This window comes from Mesitornis unicolor, unplaced genomic scaffold, assembly GCF_000695765.1.
Source record: "Mesitornis unicolor isolate BGI_N332 unplaced genomic scaffold, ASM69576v1 scaffold3475, whole genome shotgun sequence".
Lineage (NCBI taxonomy): Eukaryota > Metazoa > Chordata > Aves > Mesitornithiformes > Mesitornithidae > Mesitornis > Mesitornis unicolor.
In genome coordinates, this window is record NW_010183292.1 from 44,591 (window position 1) to 70,811 (window position 26,221).

The 26,221-nt window shown below is 39.4% G+C and overlaps 1 protein-coding gene across 1 annotated transcript in view; it reads left to right on the top strand.

The window, feature by feature from the left end:
- The window catches only part of PLXNB2 (plexin B2), a 78,166-nt gene that overhangs the window by 40,975 nt on the left and 10,970 nt on the right, over window positions 1–26,221 (top strand). Inside the window, exons 15-28 of the mRNA XM_010184063.1 lie at window positions 6,144–6,280; window positions 6,819–6,986; window positions 8,501–8,609; window positions 10,010–10,237; window positions 10,654–10,830; window positions 11,277–11,416; window positions 12,489–12,589; window positions 14,858–15,087; window positions 16,089–16,270; window positions 17,038–17,104; window positions 17,209–17,355; window positions 20,533–20,689; window positions 21,638–21,738; window positions 22,591–22,675. Coding sequence (XP_010182365.1) covers window positions 6,144–6,280; window positions 6,819–6,986; window positions 8,501–8,609; window positions 10,010–10,237; window positions 10,654–10,830; window positions 11,277–11,416; window positions 12,489–12,589; window positions 14,858–15,087; window positions 16,089–16,270; window positions 17,038–17,104; window positions 17,209–17,355; window positions 20,533–20,689; window positions 21,638–21,738; window positions 22,591–22,675 — 2,029 coding nt within the window. The remainder of the gene's footprint in view (window positions 1–6,143; window positions 6,281–6,818; window positions 6,987–8,500; window positions 8,610–10,009; window positions 10,238–10,653; window positions 10,831–11,276; window positions 11,417–12,488; window positions 12,590–14,857; window positions 15,088–16,088; window positions 16,271–17,037; window positions 17,105–17,208; window positions 17,356–20,532; window positions 20,690–21,637; window positions 21,739–22,590; window positions 22,676–26,221) is intronic.

Genomic DNA, 26,221 nt, shown 5'->3' on the forward strand with positions numbered 1-26,221 from the left:
GGTGTGTGGGATAAAGGAAAGGCAAATTCTTCATTGGAAACAAAAACTTTATTAAACAATATAGTGTCCATTTTGTTCAATTATCTTTTGCCATCTTTCCGGAAACTTCATGATTCTGAGCTCAAAAAAGTTCTCTTTATTGGCAAACAACAGTTCCAAGAGTGATTTGATATCCCCATATCCATCAGTGAAGGTTTTAGCATTCAAGGCATTTTGTCAAGAACAAAACAAATGGTAGTCTGATGGTGCCAGGTCTGTTAACTATGGTGGATGTGGTAGCACATCCCATCCAAGCTGCAACAATTTTGGATGAGTGACCAAACTTGAATGTGGTCTAGCGTTATGATAGAGAAACACAACACCTTTGCGATTCACCAATACTGGATGCTTCTGTTTGTTGGCATCATTTAATTTACCCAGTTGATGACAGTACATGTCCATATTAATGGTTTGGTTCCTTGGAAGCAATGCAAAATACACAAAACCTTTGAAATTCCACCAGACTGACAGCACAACCTTCCTTTGGTGAATATCTGCTTCTGAAGTGCTTTGAGCTGGTTCATCACGCTTGCTCCATGATCTTTTTCATTTGTCGTTGTTGTAGATAATTCGCTTGTCATTGCCTGTTATCATACGTTTAAAAACTGGATCATTTTCTTCACGTTTCAAGAGAGAATCACGGATGTCATCATGCTTAGTGAGATGAATTTCCTTGAGCTCATGTGGTAGACAAATACAGAGCTTCCCAACATATCCAAGTTGTTTTAAATGGTTTTCAACATTCAATTTCGATATGTTAAAATGATCAGCAATCTCTCATGTCATTAAACACCAACTGGATTCAATCAATGCCTTTATTTTGTCGTTATCAAATTCAATTGGCCTTCCTGAACGTGGTGCATCTTTAACATCAAAATCTCTGGACTGAAATTTAGCAAACCCATTCTGATACTGCCGTGGTTTTAAGGCATCATCACCGTACACATCACATAATTTTTTATGAGCTTGCACAGCGTTTTTTCCATTTTGGAAGTAGAACAACAAAATATGATGAAAACATTCCTTTTGATTTTCAATTTTGAAATTGATGCCAAGTATACAATTGTTAATTAAATCATGCTTTTTTTTTTCCTAAAAGAAGCTTGACATGTCAGCTGTCAAGTTACGTAATGAATTTGCGGTTTAAAATGAATTTCAAGACATGTATGTCCATCTATTAAAAAAATGTAGTTACTTTTTGGCCAACCTAATATATATGAATTATGATTTTCTACACTTTAAGGAATTATAAAACAAGGGTTAAATTAATGTTTGCAGGGTTGTTTAAATTTTACCTTGTCCATGAGAAATCAAGCATTGCCAAGTCCTCACAAGGGCTGACGTTTTCCAGAAGAATTATTACAAGACAGCTACAAATTCCATATAGGACACATAATCAAGTGTTCTGCTTAACATCACAGTGCACTGAGCACTATGGTGTGGTGTTATAGTGGTGCACTGTGCTGCGATGTTAGAGAAAGTGTGACTTCCCCAGGCACTTTCTGACTGAGCGAACAAAAATCCCAAGGTGCAGAGGGGTGAAAATGAAAGCAGGTATTTATTATGACGGCAGGCGTACTTCTGATGCAGAAACTGAAGTGAGAAAAGAGCAGAAACAAGGAGAGAAAAAGTCCTTGAGGGAATTTTGAAAAGGTGACTTTTCTGATCTTGCAGCACTTCAGGTTTATCAGTGCGGTTTGTAGTGGTTGAACGTTCAGTATTGCTCAGGGTTGAATCCAAATCAAAGGGAATTGCCTCTTGGTAAAAGCAGCATTTCTATTATCCCTCAAACAAGGTTTGCAGTGAAAGATTTATCCTTTGCCCCTCATTTTCCTCTGCAAGGAGAAGGACTCTCATGCAGGGCTATGATAAGCAATGTAGAGCTGTGGGTTAAGTGCAGCTTTGCTGGACTGCGTGCGATAAGACTGTGCAGGACCAGACCTGGCAGCTTCCAAGGGTCTGAACCTCCCTGTCCCACTGGTGAGAGCCACGTCAGCCATGGAAAGGGACTACCTTCTCCTTAGGTACCATTCTTCTTGGAGGCTTGTACCACCACTGGCAGTAGTTTTTCAAATTATCTTGGCACCCAGCAAAATATTATTCTCCTGCTGATCCTATCTACCTAATTGCATTTTTGAAAAATGCTTTCCGGTTGAGCATTTGGGTGAACGAATTTTTTTTCTTTATTGGTACTCTTAAGAAGACCGCCAGGTGAGCCAATGTAGCTTTGCTCTTTGAGCCATCCATGAATATTTTAGAAGAGCACTAAAACTTGCTCATAGCACACTGGTTTTGCAATAAAATGGTTATTAAAAGTGTTGAAATTCTTGATAATTTATTGTAACTACTTATTTTTTCTGGCAAGTTCTTAAGAGAAAGGGAAAGGGGGAAAATATGAAACAGAAAATAGCAAGTTAAAGATAATCAAATCATTTTCTTGACAAGTTTACAGTAACAAACTGTTATTGTACAATGCTTTGTCTTAGCAGTCGTGCTGAAGCATTCCTCTGCACACAGAGCAGAGTTCCGCTTCTCCTTATTAGATCATTTTTATGAGGCATCCACATTATTTGGTCTCTGGAGAGCTCTTGGTATTTGCAAAATTACTTTAAATACGTTAAATATGAATACTTTGAGTCAAGCTGGTTTAAAATCGTCTTTTGAGGAACTGCTGCAAAACTAGCGATTAAAGTGGAAAAAAAAAAAGGGGTTAAACTAGTCCACTTCTTCCATGGCTGCTCCCTGTCTTGGCTCTCAGAGTGGTTCTTGGCCTCGTTTTTCCATTTGCTTCCCATGGAAGTGTGGGGTCCATGGTGCGGCTGTGCTGTGGATGGGGCGAGGTGTGGATGGGGTAAGATGTGGGTGGCGTGTTCTCCCATCCAGCATAGCTGGGCTTTAACTTCCAGCAGAGTTGGATTCTTGCTAAGAAAAAACAGTTTCTGGGGAAAATGGAACAGATACTTAGATACTTGTTTTGCTTCCCCATTGCTGTTGTCTTATGCAGAGCTAACTTTGCTGTTTGGTTACCTATATATCCCGATTCCTAGAGAGCAAACCTAAAAGGTTCTGCACAGAAAGTGGTGCTGGATGGTTCTGTTCAAGTTCGTTGCTCACTTGGTATTTACTGGTTGTTAGCAAGCAAGAAGAGCCAGCTGATGCCCTGCCAGAGTTGCCCAGCAGAGCTTTAACAGCAATTATTTCACATATTTTACAGGAAGAAATGAACACAACTAGCAGAAGTTCTCAGCTTCTTTTTATTTTTTATGGTGAGGTTACAGTGGTGTGTGATGCTTCAAAACCTTTTCTTGTTCCTTTCCATCCTAAGTCTCTGCTTAAAGATTTACCTTTAAGTGGTTCCTTGTTCCTTTCCTTCCTAAGTCTGTCCTAGGAGACCAGGCTTTCGGTGGAGGCAGTATTTAGGGAAAAAGCTACAAGTTTTAAGTAGCTTTTCTGAGGTTCAGGGATAATGAATTTGTCCATACTGATTCTTTAGTGGTTCTTGGGGGATCCTTTTGGCTGAAAGCTATCCTGAGCATGTTGTGCAGTAATCATTGCTGTGGATTTTTACTGTGGATGATGCAGTGGTTCAGCATATTTAGCAATTTACAGTAATTCAGATTTAATATGAAGTCAATAAAAGGTGTGGTTTTCTGTCCGTGTGGTGAGGTTACACTTCAAGTATTTGATACATTTTTGTAAGCAATTTATTGACTGCGTATTTTATATACACTTTTGATTGTTATATTTTAGCAACAAACTTGTGTTACAAAAAACCACACAAATGATCATTTCTGCGAAACGCATGTCTAGACTTGTGTTAATTTAAACTTCAAGTGTGACTTTTTAAAAACTGACCCCCTCAAAGTTTTTATTTACCCTGGTGTGACTTATTTCAATTTAGCTTAAATCAGCAAGCAATTAAATCCAAAGAAGAGCATGCACAGAGAGGGTTGTTTAGACCTAAATGAGCAAGTTTTACTCAACTCCATTATATTGAATCAAGGCTTCTTTTTGCATACAAAATGCTTTAAAATTACTTTGAATCACTTCACTACATAAAATCTTGTAACCCGAGTGAAGTATTAAATTAAAACAAAATCAAAGGTTAGCGTGTGAGAGCAGTCATATGCTGCAGCAACGTACATCTTGAGGAGTGAAGGGTTTACAAACAGATTTCTCTCAGGGAAGAAAAGCAATTGACACCCAATTAGTGTTAAAGCATATTCCTAAAGCTCAATGACTTGAGAGCAAATTACAGTTGTCATTGTGGATTTGTGAAGTGTGCTGAACCATGATGCATTCCTTCGGAGGGAAGTTGCTCAGACATGAAAATATAAAACAAGCACAGCAAGGACGAGCTCTCTGCGTTTCTGCAATATCTGTGCTTCAATAAAACGAATTTGTAAAGTAACCACAAGGTCAATTGGATGCATTTTTACGGTTTCCTGCTGCTTGTTAAAAAGCTGTCGATGGCTCACCGAGCTTTGAACCGAACTGCTGTTCGTCAGTCCCCCTCCTCCCTGCCATTTGTAGGCCCTCAGATTTGTAGCTATAAACTGACACAGACATGACGATCTGTGCCTGAGCAAAACACTATGGGCAAAGGGTTTTGCTCCAGGACCAGTAAGGTGGGGGCTTGCTGCCTTCTGTTTCTGAGCAGGACTTTTCCTCCCCCTCAAGTGGGAGACAGTGCAGTGTGATGGTGATCAGGGAAACCCTCATCAGCAAGAGAAGTTTTCAGACTTCTTTGCTCTTGCTTTGTTCTTGTATGTTTCATATGAAGTAGCCCCAAGCCTGGACTTTATTATCAGCAGGAGGAGAACAGATGCCATTTACAAATATACATGAGATTGGGAAATAAGCTTACTGCTTATTTGACTCATTTAAGGAAAGCGTGTGTCTGAATGTGGATAAAGAAGCACAGTTATACATCAGAAAAAGCATTACCTACTCACAGCCTCCCTAAGCTGTTGATCTGGTAGGCTTTGGCAAATGCAGGGTCCGTTGTAGCAATGGACCGCACATGTGGACCTGGCATCCCATCTGTGTGCACAGCACATGTGGCAGCTGCCTGCATGGACCACTGTGCTGCCTGTGTGGACCACCTTGCTGCCTGCATGTCCAATGGCTGCCGCCCCTGCACGAGGCCTGTGGCACGTCTGCGGGCACAGCCAGGCTGTGGGGTCACCAGACTTTGCAGGCCTGGAGCCAGCTGGTAGCCCATCTTGTGCAGCTTACACAGCTTCGATCATCCTCTTGATTCAGTGGCTTCAATGTTATCCTGAATAAGGATGCTTTTCTCAACTGGAAGCAGGGACTACTTAGGGATGAAGTAATTAAATCACACTGTTCATGAAAAGCCCTCTCTGTTAATTTACAGTATTTGTCATAGCTCCCGGGATACAATCACAGAAACAAAGACTGAATTGAGAACAAAAGGAGGGAACTTATTTTAGAAATTTTAATTTCCAATGAGTTTCATAACTATCTGAAGCGTGTCTGCTTGTTTCAATTGATTTTAAGAAATTCTCTCCAAGGTTATAGATGCATAAAGAAAAGTTTAGCATTTTCGGATGTTCTTTCTTTGCAAGCCCATTGCTCAAGAAAAGGATAACAATGTTACTGCAATTAAGAGCCTTCTGGATAAAGGGACTCTTAATATTCTTTCTGTTTAGTACCCTCGCTCTGTCTCTTGTAGCTGACACAGAATGTAGGAAAGGGTAAGGAAAGGTGAAGGCAGACTCAGCCATAAGGAAGAGAGAAATCTTAAAATAAGTATGAAAACAGGATATCCAACAGGAAGCTCTCACAGACTTAAAGAGGCAGTTAACTCTCCATTTTGTAAATAGGGAATTTAAATTCATATAAAACTACATAAAGTACAGTGTGGAAAAAACATAAGTGCATTCACATCATCTTTTACTTCTTGCTTCACCATGATAATGAAAGAATTTGTTTTCTGTTAGAAGAGTTGTCTGTCATTATTTTAATTTTATTATTTTTCATGTAGTAATATCAAACTTCTATTAGCTGTTATACCAATTAATACTGGTGTAAATTTTATTTTAGTTTTCTTAATTAGTTTGGCCATCTCCTCTTTGCAGGAACCTCATCCTTCTGGAACAAGGCCTGAAAGCGGTCCACAAGCGGGTGGAACCACACTTACCATCACTGGTACAAACCTGGCCACCGGTTCCAAGAAGGATGTTCAAGTTTCAGTCGGTAGCCAGCCCTGCAACGTGTACGTACCCTGAGTGACCGACAACACAGAGCTGTATTTTCATAAAGTACTAACCTTTTCTGGCCTTTAGAAATTGCATAAATCCATTGTCTATCTCTTCATGACTCATCCCGTGCAATGGAGCTCTGCACATAACATTCAGACAGAAACTCTCTCAGAGGCTCCAGCTGGAAGCAACTGTAAAAATACCAAAGTGGGAGAATTCAGATATCCAAAGAATTTTCCAGTTTGGGGTTTCTCTGGCTGCTCCAAATCCATCCATGCTTTCACTCAGCATCTCCTGAGTGGTTCTATATAAAATCTTAATCTTAAAGCCCCTTGGCTTGTTCCTCTCACTTCTTTTTCCTTTTATTAACTGCCAACCTTCTCCCAAAAAAAAAAGGAATGACACAAAGGTGCTGATATCACATTGTTCTTGTGTTTGTACACTATTGCTTTTAATGTCCTATTTCTTTTTTAAGCACTACAGTAAAGACTACAAATCACTGTAATGTTAGTAACTGAAGACGTTTCTTCTTCTTTTTCTTCTCCAATCTAGCACTGAATTTGGAGACGAGATCGTTTGCATTACAGGACCTAATAGCAAGGTTGAAGCTGTAGAAGTTACAATAGCCTATGGGGGCACGGCCATTAGTGTACCAGGGCAGTTTTCATACAGTGAGAACCCTACTGTCACCAAGTTCCTGCCGGTAAATAGCTTCAGCAGGTAAATGAAATGTTTGTCATAGCTTCATTTACAATTGGGTTAAAATATGTGTAATTTATAATAAAACTATTATCTATAGAACTGTTGGAAATAAAAACTCCTATACCCCGTTAGCAACTATACTCCATCCATGCATGTTTTTAGATATGTAGAGTTTGTGAACTTTTTTAACTGAAGCTGATGTTTGAAAGTATTCTGTTTAACCTCTGAACTTTAATCCCCACTTCAAAGTTAAATTCTGAAACCATAAAAAGTAATGAGCTTCTTTTAAATGAAGATGTCTCAAAGAAAGAGATTTGAAGCATTCCAGCATGATGTCAGACAACATGATCTTTTTATTACTTACAAATCTTTATCCTATAAGGATAACCTATATAAAAGTTTTCTAATGAAAAGGTTTCTAACAGTTCTTCTGTTCAGCATTTGATAAGTAAGCTGAAACAGAGGATGGTTATGGCTTCTCATCTTTTTGTTCTGTGAGGGAAAAAAAGTGTCTTTTTAGGAAATCTAGATCAGGGTTCAATAACGCTTTTAAAAGGTATGCTCTCTTCTGTGGTGGTACTCACTAACACCCCATCTGGTAGCTGTTCCTTCTGGAAAAAAGCTTGCCTAGTACTAATTGTGAAACCAAGGAAACGTATGCCACGCTTATATTTGTAGCAAAATGTTCCCTAATATTCTGGTCTTTCTGCTTAGTGGGGTACAGCTGGCAGAGAGAGATCATGATGTTTCCACTTTCTTTCAATAAAAAGTATAACATTGTGACCTTACAAATAGGATATTAAAAATAAAATTGGCTGTGACTTCTCTTGGAGAAATTGGTACCTGCCTCCTTGAATATTGAGCAGTGGCTTATGTAAAATAGGATTTGGTTTTAGTATTTGCTTTTGATTTTTGGTTTGGGTGGTTTTGGGGCCTGGAGGGTTTTGTGGCACATCAATAGTGATTGACTTCAGGGGATTTAAAAGACTTTTTTTAATTGCCTCTATATAAACTGAAGCTTACTTTAATGGATTGACTTGAGGATTGCTATCCCTCTAAATTCATGTTACTTCAGTGACTTTAATTCACACTGGCACTTGCATGCATTCTTCTTCTTATGCGAATGCATTATTTTTTAAACTGTGTTGCAAATGAAAGAGAATAGAGAAGCCAGGTCCCTACAGACTGTAGAAAATACTCTCTCACCTTTGTCTCTGTGTGGTCGGTGGAGTGATTTTAACAAAAACATTGGAGAAGTAAAAGCACGCAAAAATAGACATCAGTGCAAAGCCACAAATACTGACAAAGCAATTTGCCTCTTTTTTTATTCTGCTGTTTTAAAATGAGTTTGAATGACATTGCTGCTTTTAAATGGTGTGGTCATCAACAGCTTTAACAAAAGTCCCTTTTGTAAGATATCTAACTGTCATAGAGGCATTATGTAGCTGTTTGCAGTGGAAGTAGTAGCAGTGCAAGATAAAGCACTGGTAGTTTGCCAATGACTTGACTTCTTTCTTAATTCTGCCTTTCAGTGGAGGGAGAAATATTACAGTAACTGGAACCGGTTTTGAGCTCATCCAGAGTTTCTCACTGGTGGTATATGCAGAGCGTCCAGAAGCAGGGAAAACGAATCTCAAAAGGGTAATTTTCTTTATTTCCCCCAAAGGCATCACACTGGATGAATAACATTAAATCTCTTCAAAAATGCATTTAAGTTTGCCCACTGGACTTCATTGGGCTTGGAGTGGAATAAGGTTTGAACAGATTTCTGGGTCGGTTCAGGGTTTCTGTGGAAGAAGTCTACTTCTACCATCTTGGCTTTCATTCATGTGTACCTTGCAGTCTTCTGCTTCAAAATTATTTCCATTCAATGTAATTAAGGATAAAATAATTAAGCTTCAAGTGGTAACGTGGATGTATTTCAGAATTTGAAAATGTTTCTTTTTTCTTTATCTTTCTCCTTCTACCCCTGCAAGCTTTAGAGATTTGCCTGAAACAGGACCCAAATCCAGACAATGCTGAGTACTCAGCTTTGCACAGCTGGTGCCATTTATTTTCTGACACTTCAATGTACTGAGTCTTCTTTTCTCTCTTGCATCATGCATATTCCACCTATAGTATGTTCACAAAAAGGATCCTTAAAGGATTTTAAGAAGAAAACTGCCTACATTTCTTAGGCCATAAAATGCAGGACATAATTATCTTGATAACCTTAACTCTCAGGACAGTCGTAAAGTCTATTTAGAATTCTTGACAGTGTTTATCAACACATCTGACCCCCCTCTTTATGCATGCTCAGCATCTTCTCAGCACGTTAAGTCACGTCAGCATTACATACAGTACACATTCTTGGTTAAGACTAGAAACTTTTCTGATCTTTTGTTTTGCTTCCACTTATAAGGCAATATCAGAAATGTGGGGGAGAAGCAATCAAATTGCATTTCTCAAAGTGAGAAACTGAGGTGGTGATAGCAGAATTGTTGAGGGCTCCTATTGGTCTTGCTGGCTGTGGTTAATGTTACTGAATGACTGAAGAGTTTCTAAGATAAAAACATTTGTGTAACTGGGGATGGAGGACAGGTTAACTAAGTTGTTACCTTGAGTGGTTCATTGACAATTGGTACATTTTATTCTGAGATTTCACTTAGTAATTGTATTGAATTTCAGCAAGGTATTTTATGGTGTCAGTAGAAAAGAATCTACCTGAGATACTTAATGGTACAGAAGATGATCTGGACTAAAGCTGCCATGTTAACCTCTTTTAATCATAGAGCAATTTAATGATATCAACCCGTTGTGGTCCAAAGCCACAGAATCTGGAGGGAAACTCATCTGTAGGCTAAGTTTTTTCTGCAGTTTTTTCTACAACAAATTTGTTTCATTTTCTTTACGGAAAATACCTCATACTATGTTATTTCTGCTGTATGGAGAGGATATTAATCCAGTGGTTTTATTTCTACAGTCTAAAGTTAGCAACACTTACGTACAGCAACAAGACAGCCTCTAAAATATTCATGTTCTTCTTGTCTTGTTTCTTACAGTTTGATGGAAACCTTGTTACAAGGCTCAACAAAAGCACTGTGGTTTTTTCTTCCCCACCAATACTGGAAGACCCAGAAAACTATAACATTACCACTATTATTCTAATGGATCATTATCATTTGGTTGTAAAAAATGAGAGCCACTCCTTTGCCTATGTTTCAGACCCAACTTTTGAGAACTTCACAGATGGCATCAAAAAGCAAGTCAACAAACTTATTAACGCAAAGGTAAACTTGTCAAGAGGTGGTAGTTGCTCATTTTGCATGTATGGAAATTTTGGTAGAGTCCCTTACCTCTGCTAGATGATGAACATTGTCAGCTCCCCTTTCCCTCCCTGCTTCTCAGAGACAGTTGCTATCTTTCTAGCCATACTTTGGGTTTTCTGGAGATGCCCTCACCTGCTGAGCCTGACATTTAGAAATGCCCTTTGCCATAGAGGTCCCAGGGATTGGAGGAGACATCTCTTCTCGCACCAGGAAGGAAATGAGAGGAATTGCATAATTCCCAACTGCTCTGCTCTTCTGTGCAGTGCAGTGCAAATCACATCTGCAGCTAAAAATTATCCAAATGGGAAGTTGCAACTCAGGATTTCTTGTCTCCCAAGACTTTGTGATGATGACTTAGCCTTGTATTTTCTATCTAGGGCAGTAACCTGAACAAAGCCATGACGATAGATGAGGCCCAGGCTTTTGTGGGTGATGAGCCTTGCAACATAAAAACACTAACTGAAACGGACTTATATTGTGAACCACCAGAAGTACAGCCTCAACCAAAGAAACGGCAGAAGAGAGATACCATCAATAACCTTCCTGAATTCATTGTAGGTTACCTTTTCAATAGAATTTAATCTCATGTGTAAGTGACACCCATACAGTGCTGCTTAACTGAAGTAATTTGTTCTCCAAAGTTGTTGTAGTACCGTGAACTCCTTGCAGTTCTTCCTTCCTCCAGCTTCTGCCTGCTGTCTAGAAGACATCACACGTAAAGAGTGGTCCCAAGCTGCCAAATGCCTTCTACCTTCATTACACAGGAATGTAAAATTGTAGCTAGACAGTCTGGGGATTTTTCTTCCTCTGCTAAGCAAAATAAAATTACTTCATGGAATAAAGTGCTAGTGACCTAAATTTAGTATAAAATATTCAGAAATGTTTCCTTTGTTTGGCAGTCTGAGCTAGAAATTCACTTAGTGAGAATTACTGAGAACTGAGAAGTGAACCACTGTCCATTTGCACTTTTTGAGACAAATGTCTGTGCTTATCTAATTAGGTGAAATTTGGACTCCGGGAATGGATCCTCGGAAGGGTGGAATATGATACACGTGTGAGTGACATCCCACTGAATCTGATTTTGCCACTGGTACTTATTCCTATGGTAGCAATCATCGTCATTTCTATCATCTGTTACAGGTAAGTTCCTTTAATTAGGTGGTTTTGTGTGCTAAAGCTTTCAAGGTACTACTCGATTGTTTTCAGCTCAGTCTACAGAAATTATCTTCATCTTTTTTGTGAGCTGCAGAGTTAAGAAAGGCAGTTACAGCTGGAAATATGTATGAGCACCAATTTATTCCTCTCACGCACACCAAATTCCTTGGTGTCAGTCAGCCCAGTCCGTCCTTTATACATAAGCACAACAATTGGTCCTGGGCTTGCCAAGCACACAATTGCAGTCTGAGCTGCACACATCCATTCTTGAAATGGCAGCTAAAGTGCCTCTTGTGAAGGAGATAACTTATTCTGTGTACATATCCATCAGCATTTATGCTGCCTCAGTCAGTGCTGTAGGTCTGAGCTGGATGGATTTGGCTAAGGCATCAATTTGGCCTTTCCAGCTGAGATAAGTGTTACCCACACAAATTTCATGATTAATGGTGGAATTCACACTGCTTCACAAAGGACCAGAACAATGTCTGCATTTCACTTAAGACCTACTTAGGCCAATTTTAAGGTTAGTAATGAGGGTATCATACTGTCCCTCAGGAGGGGGTGGATTTCACTCTTATGGTGCATATCACTATAGCTGAAGCAATGCTGAAGTATGGTCTTGTGCTGTACAGCATTGATGTCCTCATGGACCTCCTGCAACCTTCTCAGCTCAGTCCCAGACACACTCCTGGGCAGCTCAGAGCCAGTGCAGGATACATTGCAAGCAATCTTTGTTCAGTACATACATATTGAGTTTCTGTACTTCATTTGTGATTGAAAGCATTTGTAGCTACGGCTTATTAGATTTTAAATCATTGGCCCAAGTGTGCTTTGAAGCAGCAGGCCCATGATGGTGCCAGGTTGATTTACACGGAATGGAGACTTGGTCCGCTGTTGTTTTTCTCCTCCTCCTTTCTCTTTTTGTTGCCAGTGCTTAAAAATAAACCAAAACCATGAAAATGTCCTCCAGTCCTTTGCCTTTCCAGTCAGGACTGTTGTAAATTATTTACTTTTGTAGTGTATAAACTTTTAAAAATCTTACCTCTATTCCATAAAGACGCAAGAGCCAACAAGCAGAACGAGAGTATGAAAAAATTAAATCACAACTTGAAGGCCTGGAAGAGAGTGTCAGAGACCGGTGCAAGAAGGAATTCACAGGTATGACACATATTTGCACTCCTGTGGATCCTCTTGAGCAGTCAGAAGATGACCTGGTACAGTGGTGCTAGCTTGCTAAAACTGTCTTCTGGGAACAAATAATTAGTAGATCTTAGTAATCTTGATTACTGACATTGACATACAGCAGATATTCTGTTATTACATATGAAAGCCATAAAAAATAAAATAGCTGAGGTTATTAAAGGAAATGGGTAGCTTTAGTCTAGAGGAAGGATAGAATTAGCAACTGGGTAGAAACAAGTTGAGATTGGGGTTACTTATAGCCATTAATGTGAGTGGCCATTGATAGGGAGGAAAGAACGTTTTATAGTGACTAACCACGTACTTAGTATTTAACACAATGGCTGTGTGTGCCAAGTACGCACATTAAAACCTGTTTTCAGAGCTGCAAAATTTATTTGCAGCAATCAGCATACAAAGGGATAATTTGGCAAGCTCACAGGAAAGAAACAGCGTTTTGCCCTGCTTATCGTGGGAAAACCTGAAGCTTGATTTGAGGAGCTAGCTAATTGTTCTGTGTCAATGCAGAGGCATCATCCCAGGGAAGACAGCGGGAGGTGTGAAGACTCAGCATTTCTACATGTTGAACTACTCGTTGCAACACTTACATTAGGCATCTGAGTGCAAACATTGCAAATATTGGCCTAAATTATTACCATGAAATGTCACCTCATTATCTGAATTACACTTGCTGTTGGGTCATGTTGAAATAATCTTTACTAAAAAGCCCCACATATTTTATTTCTAAGGAGAAATAGATTAGTTCATATTGTCAGTGGCTAAAAAGGAGAATTGAATTAAACAGCCATTTCAGGTTAGAGTTGAAATGAATTTGAAATGAATTTGAGGAGCTCGGGTTATCGCAAAGAATGCAGCCATGCTGGAAGCCTTTCCCAGTCTTGTTTTTCTGGCATTTCTGGAACAGGATGTTCTTTTTCTGTACCAGCTCACTTTCTCTGCAAAACTGACTCCTTCCAGGTTCCGGACACAAACCAGAAGCAAATGTCTGAATCCAGAACTGTTCCCAAAGGGGCTTAATTTCAAACAGCATTTTGAACTGTGAGAGAATTGATCCAGGTTAACAGCTCTCCCTCTCACCACCTCTCCCATGGAACTTCACACCTACTTCCAAAAGGAGAAGGTGCCTTTCCTTTGCTGACACTCCTAGCAGGGGGCTTCAGACTCCTGCTATGCGTTGAGCTGAAGGTTTCCTCTCTGCTCTAGCAAGCACAAACACTGGGGAATTAGAATGCACATCTGAGGAGTAATCCAGTTCCAAAACTGCATCCACCTTGGCTGACAGTAAAATGAAACAGTGAAGTTCATACTGTGAGAGTATTCTGTATCCATACTGTGAAAGTGTAATGTTTACATCACGAGGTTCAGACAGTCTAAAATACATAGGACCAAAGACAGCCAAGGGAAGGGACATCAGGGAGGAAGTACAAATACCACAAAGCTGGAAACCACAAGATGCTTTCTCCCTCAGCTTTGCTGAATGCTATAAAACAGAGAAGTATATGAATGAATATGAGCAATAACATTGCTGAGACAATAGGTCACTATATTAATTAACATGATATTCTAGTCAATCAGCAGTACTGGATAATTGGAAAGCCTTTAGCTAAAATAGCTGCTCCACAGGATGAATCCCTAATTGTTGTCCCTTTTAAGAACTTCACAGCTTTTGAGTCCCACAGAAATGTTGTCAATATCAATTTCAGTGAACCATTTAACCTTCTTCCTTCCTGCCATCCCCTTCCTTCCAATTAAATTAGTGAGCTTTACACTTTAAACCTTTCTTTCCTTGATTGCCATGTGTTTTTAAAAGAACTTTTATTACTACCTAGACTCAGAGGGACCAGAATGTCATTGGGGAAAAAAAAAAAAAAGAAAGAAAGAAACAAGACAACAATGCTGTGGTGTCTTTTTTTGGTCTCTGTGCTACAGTCCTACATTCATATATATGAATTCACCCAGACGTCCGTTAAAGCCCTTTTCTGGACAGGCAGCAGCAAAGAAACCATCTCTGCTAAAGGCAGCTATCCTCATGTCACCACAGGAGTAGCTGTGGCCATAGTTAACAGGATAACTGGTGAAAATAACAAGAGAAAATGTGAGATGAAATATTTTGGTGTTGAGTTTCTTTTTCTCCATTATAAGGCACCCAAAGAGATTGTGTTGCTTAAAAAACAGGTGCTGCAGGGTTTTTTTAAGTGAACCTTTATATTATATTGCATATTTCAGATCTAATGATAGAGATGGAAGATCAGACAAATGATATCAATGAAGCTAGAATTCCTGTACTGGACTACAAAACCTACACAGACAGAGTCTTCTTCTTGCCCTCCAAAGACGGAGAGAAAGACGTGATGATTACAGGGAAGCTGGATATTCCTGAGGCCAGGCGGCAGACTGTGGAGCAGGCCTTGAACCAGTTCTCCAACCTCCTCAATAGCAAATCATTTCTCATTAATGTGAGTACTGAAGTAGATTTACCTTGTCTCTTAGCTAGGCAGACCTGTGTGTGTGCAAGACAGTAGGTTTGCAAGCACAACCAAACCAAAATTATTAAAAACAAGTTATTTTCATATGGTTCTGGTTCCACAGTAACCACTGTGGATATGTGGCATCACAGCCAGAGGTACCTGGTGGGACAGAGAGGCAAAATGATATTTCTGTGCCAGGTCAAATAGTGTGGAATTAGTCAATATTGCAGTGGCTGTAGGAAAACAGGTATTACCCCACCTGGCATAAAAACTGCTGTTACAAGTTTGTTTTAGCCTTTTAAGAAACATGATCTGAGAATGCTGATTCTGTCCTGGTTCATCAGGGGAGTCAGGGCGGGCAGCCATCTGCTGGATCTCTGTCCCAGAGAGGCAGAGGCTTCTCAAGTGGCCTATTCATCAAGGCTGATGAGTGCTCACAGCAGCGCTGAAGAGACTGCTAATTGCTCACTCTCAAAAACTGGGGCTGATTGTCAGACACCTTAAATAGAGATTTAGGCTTCTAACTTTTTCTCATTTTTTAAATGAGGCTCCAATGCTGAGCTAGTTAATGGTAGCATTACAGTTTATGGCAGATGAGAGCACATTCCCAGGTGTGCTTGGATTCGTGTCTTTGTAATGTGATATGAAAGGACTGGGAAATCGAGGGAGAGAGGAATTGATTTTCTCTTTTAAAACATTGTCACAGACCACCTTTTTCATTTAATTAAAGCATCTTTTTTAGATAAGGCTTCAGTTAAAGTATATAAGCATTCCTTGGGTTAGACCAGTACACTGTGCGTGTATCTAAAAACAAATTATAGGCACCATTTTCTTATAAGCAGTTTCTTCAAACTTCTGAAAACTTTTCCATTCTGTGCCTAGGAGATTAATATTAAAGTAATATTGCTTGTCCTCTTAGTGCAGACAAGTGTCGAGGTTCTTCAGAAACTTGTCATCTGACTTGATTTTACATTTGTTTTCTGTTTCAGTTTATTCACACGCTGGAAAACCAAAGGGAGTTCTCTGCTCGAGCTAAAGTGTATTTTGCATCTTTACTGACAGTTGCTCTACATGGAAAGCTAGAATACTATACTGACATCATGAGGACGCTGTTCTTAGAACTGATGGAGCAGTATGTTGTGGCCAAAAACCCAAAGCTGATGCTAAGAAGGTTTGAATGATTGTCGTATTTTCTGTAGTTCTCTGGGTTTCTGTAAATGTATTTCTTTAGCAAGGTGACTGTGTTAAAATACTAACTCTCTGTGAAAGCCAGAAATAGCCTGACCCAAGCATATTAGGAAGACAAGGTCCTGAGGAATAGCTGTGGAAGGCACAGGCAGGACTCCTGGCACCAGATTTCCTTATTCGAATACCATAGCATAGAATCTGCACTGAGATTACTGAAACATCTACCTTCCTTCAAAATAAAATACCGAGTATTTAATTACTTCTTAATCTAATTTTATTCCAAATGATCTAGCATTCATCCCACACATCATCTCCGTAATGAACACACATAATCAGCTTGCACTGTGCATTCAGCAAGGGCTTGCTCTAGTGTTTTTAACCCTGTTGTTATCCCAAATAAAAGACCTTGCTCTGTGTATGTTATAGCTTTGTAATCTGAGGTTATTTCTCAGTAACTGCATAACTGGGTTAATTTTTTAGATCTTACAGCATAGACTCAATTTAAGATTTTGCATAAAGAATGTGTGCTTTTCAGTAATGAGCTGAAGATACTTGGGAATGATGAGCAATACAAAGCACTTATCCTAAAGCAAGTACATGCTCTCAAGGCTCTATAGGGAAATCATTGCATTTAGGAGAGTGCATGCAGTTAAGCATGTAAAAGTATTATACTTCAAGCAAGCAGTGTTTTTCTTTAAAACTTTGTCATTAAGTTCCCTTACCATACTCAGGGTTGGTTTTCTTTTTCAGATCTGAAACAGTTGTTGAGAGAATGTTGTCTAACTGGATGTCTATTTGTTTATATCAGTACCTCAAGGTAAGAGTTGAAGTCTGTTGCCTGTGGAGTTGTTTTTTTTAATCAATAATACATTGAGTATATATTTTGTTTTTACTTTATTTGATTTCACTTCCTTTAAACAGGACAATGCTGGGGAGCCTCTTTATAAATTGTTCAAGGCTATCAAACACCAGGTAGAAAAAGGCCCAGTGGATGCTGTGCTAAAGAAAGCCAAGTATACTTTGAATGACACAGGCTTACTGGGAGATGATGTAGAGTATACGCCATTGGTAAGTAGAGCATGATTAATATATTCTAAAATCTTTTTTTTATTCTAAAATTAAGTCCTGTAGTGTTAAGTCTGTACATACCTTTCTGGACTACTGTGACCTGCACAGAAATTCTGATCATGGGCAGGACCATCAATAGTTTGACCAAAGCAGGTCTCCAAGCAGGAAAATAGAATTGTAAAGTATCCTCTGAGCATGAAATCCAAGTCCTGCCACAGTAAATGCCTTTCATAATTTTCAGTCTGTCTGAACAGTGTTCAGGTTGTCTTTCTTCCTTGTGATTGCTGCTCCTCATCATATCAAGCGTCATTTTAGAGATCATTTTTTTAGTATACCAGGATGAGCTCCTCTACAGTCCTGTGAGATGGCTCTGCAATCTCCAAAACACTTTATGAACCTTTATTGCTGCACTTGTTCCTGTGTGAGTCAAACTCTCCTGAACACGGGCAGCCCAACTGGCATTGAAAGGGGTTCCTTTTCACCTGAGGAAATAATTCATACAGTGCTGAGGGGAAGCCGCCTCTACAGACAGTTCTGGAGACCCGTGTTAGATGCTTCAAGTGGGATGAAGTGAACATCTCTGCCGCCAGTATTCTCACCTGAGCTCCACTACCCCCTGAACTTGATTACCACTGCCATGGTCCAGTTCTTTTCCATTACAAATTCTGTTTTCACATAATTCTGTTCACTACCACAAATTTTCACCATTTTTTCAACCACACTCCAGCACATGGATTCACTGTCTTTTTTAAAAAATGAAGCAGCCCACTCTTTAGCTGCTTAGGGAGCATAAATTCTAGTTTTACCCTTTCTGACAGGGTTGCTGGTTTTCTTCAGGATACAATGTAATGAATATCAAATATGCTCAGACTGTCCTTCAGAGACCGACACGGGATTTTTCCCCCCACCCCGTCTCTGTTTTCTCTTTTATTGACATGTTAGGAGCCATTTGTGCTTGTCTCCAACTGAGAAAGATGCAGTGACATATCTGCAGTGTGGAAAGAGAAACTTAATGAAAAGCTTTATTAAGTCTTGGTTAAAAAAACCACCATTTTGTGTATTCTGAAGGGATGCTGATGGGAAGGCTGATGTGAGGAGACTGCTGTAGGACTTTCACTCACAGAATCACTCGACTGTGACCCAGGCTGCCTGAAGGAAAAGGGTGTGCTGGGCAAGAACGAGTATTTTAAGTTCTGTTGATATTCTGGGGAATAGTTGGGTTGTCATCTGCATATCTGAGCTGAAAATGCCACCCATAGAAACCACGCTGACTGGCAATGCTGATTATATTTTATCTTGTGTATGGAGAACAAAATTTACTTGCACAGTACATCATGTAAGACTTAATGGAAATAATTCTTTACTCAGTCTGTTTCTTTTCACGGAAAAGCCAATGCCTGCAATTAGGCTAAATGAATGCAATGTGAAAGCAGAAAATTTGTGTATGCAATCAGATGTGGGCACAACAAGCGTACTTGCTAGATATTAAAATTATAACATTGTACAGGAGCAGTATTTGGGCCAGATTGACAGATTTCCCATCAAACAAAGGTTTTATGTGTGTACTTGCATGAAAGATGATGAAATATACATATGTATATAAAGATGTATGATGAAAGATTATGAAGACATTACTATTGCTATAAATTATTGGCATCTTTGGCACGATGATGACATTGCTGTGGTAACTGTGAACAGTTAGGGAGCACTTGTGCACTAAGGTAGGTTAAAGCATGAGTTAATTATTTCACTTCTGCCTGAAAGTGAGACGTGGTGGAAAAGTTTGGTATAGAGCAGTTGTCTGCTCTCTAATTGTTCTTATTTAAAAGATGAATCTGTTTTGCATCGCTGGTTACACTGACATGCTGCATACTGAACTAGCAGCGAAATCATGTCTAATTACCATAGAGCTAATAGGAAAAGGAAGGTGAAATCTCATGATTAGTTTGAGAGTTCTGTCAAGGGACAGTGCAATCATGTTTAATTTGACTGCCGTATGGCGTAGCTTTTCTTCACTGTTTAAAAATACCAGACATGCAAGTTTATTTCTGAGCGTTGAGATTATAAATTCAGGCATTATGGTTGGTAGGACTGTGTGTATCCGAGAGCTGTGATGCTGCCTGGCCTCCAAAGCTACCTGACTGGTAAAAGATCCATGAGAGCTCTGAACTGTTGTACTGCTTTAGCTGGTGAAAAAAGAGGCTTTTCATAACATCTGTTTGGTTTTGGTGATTGTTTTTTCCTTCTGGGAAGGTTTCCTGCCCATTGTTTTCTCATTTGCTTTTGTCTGTGTTAAAACTGACACTTATATAGTGAAGCTACTTCAAAAAAGTCACACTAGATTTAGCAAATTACAGGCTTTCAAGAAATTATCTTTAAAATTTTAAAAAACCTTGCCAGTACTATCAGAAAACAGTAATATTTTAGAACTAGCGTAAACTACTTAGCTATGTTTCCTGGAGCTATTAGAATTATTGTGACATCAGTAAGTAGTAAATGAAGTAGTAGTAAACACCAATATGATATAAATGTCTTTTACATATCCCTATATATGTGTGTATGTGCACATATGTGTATATTTATAGATATCTAATGAACAGCTGGTCACAGGAGGTACAGTTACAGAAGCTGAACAAGTCACTGCTCATCAGTTGAGCCTTGTTAAATCACCATATGTACAGACCTAGCCCACTCAACTTGAGAACTAAAACCAAAACCATGAAGACAGCATAAAGGAAGGCAAAAAGTACACAGTCTTCTAGGAGTACATCAAAGTGCAGCTCAAATTATTATTGGGAACTTGTTGAGTTTGGGCACTGCGTTATTTGTGCTTTTCTGTGTTCCAGGCGTGTAATTAGTCAGTGGTCCAGCTGCTTTGTTTTTGTGTGTCCCTCTTTAATGAATTCCCAAGACTCAGTAACAGTAGCATGTTAGACATGAGTAAATCTATTTGCGTCTCTTCTGTTTTGTCACAGTGGGAGGAATTAGCTGAAATCTATGAGAGCTGGTCGGCTGCATAACAGCAAAGGATCTGTCAAATAATCCATACTCCCATTGCAATAATCATTGCACGGTGAACTTTAGAACTTGTTTGCATTTAAATCTCCCAGAAAAACAGATTCAGAGGTAATTCAGCACTGATTTGTCTTAATAACCATGTACAATATTTTTTTACAGACAGTAAATGTGTATGTACAAGATGGAGGAACCGATTCCATAGCTGTGAAAGTGCTGAACTGTGATACTATATCACAAGTAAAGGAAAAGATAATAGACCAAGTCTATCGAAATCTGCCTTGTTCTCAGTGGCCAAAAGCTGAGAGTGTCGTTCTTGGTAGGTAGCTACTTGTGATACTATATTGAGCAAGTGAAATATGTTGTGTGATTTTATATTTTCCTCAGAAATGTCTATTAAAGTGATTTATTTTAAAAAATTATATCTGTGTTCAACTGGATGCAAAAATAGAGCATTTTGCAGCAATCTTAATATGCATTAAAAATTAATGCCTTCTTACAGAGTTCTTTTTCCCGACCTAAAGTTTTGTTGTACTGTCATTAGTGTGCAAAGAGCCTGTTAATGACTGTTAGCACAAATGTATTCATGTCTGACAGAGTCAGTATCTCAGGTACTAATTAATGTGATAATGACAGCATGGACAATTAACTGATGGAGAAGTAATGATGCAATTTCAAAACTGGTACTGATTTTGACTTGCCCTTATGATGGTTATTCGAAAGAATTATAACTTACAGGAGCTGCACTTCTAGGAGATGATGAGCCACCCAGCCTCTGAAAGTCATCCTCCTTGAAAGCTTTCAAAATTGCTTTTCTCTTCTTGGGAAGAAAAATTCTATGTAATTTAAAAGGCCTAATAATCTCATAATAAAAGCCCCAATTAATAGTTTTGCAATATCTTCATTACTGCCTTAATCTGAAAGTAGAGGATGCAATTCTTCAAAAAAATGCTTTTTCTGTTCCATACAAAGTTCTACTCTATTTTGAACTGATAGCAGTTCATATTATTTATATTTGTAGTATTCCATGCAAAGGAATTTAGCTTTCTATGGCAAATAAATGTGCGTGGTTAGGAATAGTTCATGCAAACTTCTGTAATAAAGGCCAAACTATTAAGCAATAAAAACCACACATGGTGGCATGTGCCAAATTACTTCTTTTTATGTTCCACAATGCGTCAGTGCTTCTCTAAACTGAAACATTCTTGGAGTAGTTATTTTTGCATGTGGTTAAAAACTTTTTTTACTCTTTTTAATTACCCCTTAGAGTGGCGTCCAGGTTCTACTGCACAGATCCTCTCAGACTTGGATTTAACATCCCAAAGAGATGGCAGATGGAAACGTATCAACACACTAATGCATTATAATGTAAGGAGGTGTTCCAGAGCAGTTGTTCACATCTGTTAACTGTTCTCTAGTAATAAATAAAATCTTTATATATTTTTAGAGAAATTTCTGTGCTACATAAAGAACCAAAAAACCCCCCTAGCTCTGGGCCTAGGCAGTAAAAGCTTGGGAGCATGAAAAGCTAGGTCTAGACATACTGCCTAAACATCTTACCAAAAATATATCACCTAAATGCCAGGACTTTCATTTCCTCATCATTGCAGTGTCCAAAAGTTTATTTTGCTGGGTCTTGTATTCATCTCCTCTTTTCTCTACCACTTCCTACCCCTGAGAATTGTTGTTTGTCCTTGCTCTGCTGCTAAATAGATTTTGAGTTGGTCTGGTTTGTTAAGCAGCCCAGTCAGGAGAGCAGATGTTGACATTTTTGTGTCTGGTTTAGGTTTCGTATCGTGCACTCTACCAAGCACTTGCAATCCACTTCCCTTTGTATGCTGTTTATTGCTTTCTAACAACAGATACCCTGATTAGGAAAGATGGAAGTTAGTTCGTTTCCCCTCAGAAAACAGGTCTGATTCTTCATGATAAATGCCATTTTTGTACAAAGGGTGCCCAAAACAGATTGAGGAACCACTGAAGTCTTGGAGATGCTTCTAGCATTTTCAGTCATCTCAGAGGAGGTGTTGGTGGGATCTCTTATTAAAGGAGGGGGAGGGAGTATGGTCTGAGTTGCCCAAGAAGCCTTTGAAGGGCAACATTAATCATAGGTGCAGATTCCCTGCCAAAGATTACAGAAACCGCAGTTTAAATGTTAAGAAAGAGGTTCAGTAGTCCATACTTCTTTCAAATAACATCCCTGTGTTTGTATTTTTAAAGGTCCGAGGTGGTGCCACGCTCATCTTATCAAAAATGGGAATTTCTCAGCAGCCAGAGGATAATCAGCAAGATGTCCCAGGGGAAAGTAAGTATCTTGTGGCTTGACTACCTCCCAAAATGACTAGAAGTCAAAACCCACCCAGAGAGAGTGACACTGCTGTCTTGATCTTGTTTATCGAGCATGTCTGTGGAGCTAGATATTCCCCACCAGACTATAGAGCGCTTATTTATTGCGTGTTACCCCCTGCAACACTTGCAATAGGTTTCGTATCTCTCATTATAAACACTTTAATAGAAAACACTCTTAGCAAATATTTCCTTGCATATATTTTTTCTTAATCCCACTACATCTGTAGTCAAACTGTATGTTTCATCTTTCCAAAGCCTTATCTCTTTTTCTGCTTCCTTCTTCCTTTTCTTACTTTCCTCTTCAAATTTCTTCCACTTCTTATTAGACTAGAATTAATGCAGTGTTCTGGATGAACCACAACAGAGACCAGCTCCCCTCTCTGTGATATAATGGATCTTTTCTTGGATTTCTTACCACTATGTTCCCTTGCAGAGTCATCTCTGTACGTTCATATTTTGTGTCTCCCTCCCTTTGAGTGATGTTTCACCAGCTATGCTAGCTTAGTTTTTCCAGGGTTTGTTGGTTGGCTTTGCTCATTCCATACATGTTATCTTTTTAGATGCAGCATTTTCCACAATTCCTTTGCTCTCTTTGAGATTTGCAATCCACTGTAAGTTAGTGTCAGGAATTTCCTTATCGTGTTTCCTCTTTTTCACATCGTTAAAGCAGCTGTTGCATAATTCTTGTTTTGCCATCTGCTACGGTATGCTGGACTTCTCAACACAAAAGACAAACTGTTAGTTTGCAAACTGTGTTTTAAAGCTTTTCCTGCTACATGTTAGTATTCTGTCTAGACCAGTTTCTTTTATCTCAAAACCTCTTGAGACACAATACCCATTACAGCCTAAAATGTACTCAGACTTTTATGGAAATATTTACTGTAAATTTATGGTTTTGTCACATGTGTTTCCTTTGCATTTCAGATGTTCAGGTTTTCTTTTTTTTATCCTTATATTCAGTTATTTTACACAAGGTAGAAGTTAGATTTATGGAACAATAATTGTTGAGATCATTCTTTCTTCTGTGAACTCATTTGATACGCTTTTCTGTCTAGTGCTGATTGCAAAAGCCATTGCTTCACCTAATGGTTCTATTCCTTTAAACAGATTTACTGATCTTAGATTTAATAGGTTTCAAGGGCTGGGCAGTCAAACAGATTGGAAATAATATGCCAGAAATGTACATTTTTCAAGAAGATGGCACTCAGCTGATAGCTCTGATATGTATCGCTATTTAACAAAGATGTGCAGACTTGCGTTTCATTTGTGTTGAGTGCTGGCTAGGAAATTGGGACAGACAGAATTACGTGCCTTCTGCTTTTTAATCTCTCCTCCTGGATGCTTTCTGTTGAGACTTTTTCCAGCGTCTTCAAAGGTCTTTTAATGGTTGTGGCTACACCTCTGCTGTTTTCCACTCACCTCTTTACTGCAAGTCTCTACCATAGTTGGCCAAGGGGTGACTACTCTGTCTCAGCAGATGCCAACCCAGCGTGTTAACTTTAAAAATCCATTCTGTTTAATATAGAGGGCAGTGATGGGCAGCCAGGCGAGAAGCTGGTTTCTAGTCTCTGTTCAGTTTGCACCAGTTGCAGAGATAACTCCTGAGGCGGTAGTCACCTCCACTCTGAAGAACTGGAGTGGACCATGAATGGAGCCTGGTGGTGTCCTTACCCTGCTTTGCTTTCTTAACACAGAGCAGTGTTCAGTCTCCCATTCTGGGCTCCCACTCTTCGTCCTCCCCACACCTTGCTGCCCCTGTGCAGGCAGTAGAGGACCAGACCATATGGTTTTCCTTTTTTATTGGGGTTTGTTGTTTTTTTTCTTTCCTCCCTCTCTACAATTATATCTTTAGCTTTGATTCAGTATGTTGAAGCGCTTTGAACAAACATGATCTGTAATCCAGGGTGAAGTCCTTAGTTATACATGTGGCATACTAAGTTGTAAAGGAAAAGCAGACTTGTGGGGACAGGACAGTCACACAAGGGCTCTTGTGCATGAGAGAAAAATCTGCAGAGTGAATTCAGATCCCAGAGTATGGAGTGGAGACAACTTTCACCATGTTTCTTCTCCACACCTTGTCTTGCAACGTGGTTGCCCGTTTTCTTTAGTACCAAAGGCTCTTCAGAGCTACCTGGTACCAACTTGTTCTTTTGGAAAGCTATAAAATGCTGCAAAGCTAGAGCAAAGTGGGAGCCTGTAGCGACAGTGATTTGTGACACCTTATGTGTATAAAAGGGAGAGGCGAGGATCAGAGGCTTCCCCTCCCACACATACACATTTATATGACACAGGGATTTACAGGGTTGGAATAAATAGAAATCCTATTCCGACTCTATGAATGAGGCTTGTGACGAAGTGGTTTTCCTTTTATCCAGAGTCTCTCATTAACTTGCACCTTTTGCATTGAGAAGTGTCAGCTGAAGCCATTGACTGCCTGCCAAAGTACTAGACTTTGCACAGAACGAAAATGTAAAACCATGTCCAGAGATGTTGCTCTAAAACCTGGCATTGCTTCCATGCTGCTTTTGATTCACAGCTTCTAACAGGAAGACACTAGAAGCTGGAGGTTGTGACAGATTAAATGCAGCATCTTTTGCTTCTGGAGATAACAAATGCAAGTACTAATTTGTATCAAGACAGAGAATGGTTTCAGTGATTTCATGCTAGTATTTTTGTACTGAACTATAAGCCAAAACAACACACTCTGTTATTCTGGTGTTTTTCTCTGGGGTTTTTATTTCCTTTTTTAATTCTGAATAAAATTAGCCAGAGGGTTGCGGATCAGAAATAGTGATTAGCAGATCCGTGTAGGGCAGCCCTTCCTTCACCACCGTGGAGCTGTATATTCACAGCCAGGGAGGAGATGCCAGGGAAGCTGATTTGCCACAGGCCACGCAAGGGTAAAGGGGCTGCGTTGCCTGTTACCATCTCACTTGCTTCCATCGTGTTCACATCATGGTTCATACCACTTTAATTAGTCAGCACAGTCAATATTTAGCATTAAGCCCCCCAGTGTTATTTTATATTGGCCAAAGGATGCCCAAGGGCCAAGACAAAGAGTTCTGAGGGAAGCATTTGACCCAGTGGGCACAGTCTTCTCCTCGCTTACAGCTTGACACATAATGTGGCTACCGCAATAAAAAAAGAGGTGTTTTCCCCTTTCTTTTATTTTCTTCACCTCCTACTTTTCCGTTAGGGAAAATATTTTGCAGAAATGTTATTTTCTCTTAGCAACCGTACTGCTAACATGTTTTGTTGCCCCATGTTCTGAATTTCTCTTCTTCTTTCTTCCTGCTATTTTTAGCAATGAAGTGGGATCTTTGTATTGCAGAAGTTCATCTGGTTGAGCTGTAGTCCATTAATCCCTGCTTTCCTAGGAAATAACTACTACTTCATTAGAAGCTAATTCTGTGTTGCTGAACAAACACGGGCCAAATGAAGCTGCACACAAGGGCCAGCAATCTCAGTGGAAACCCATTTGGTTGTTTCTCTTCTCTCTAAA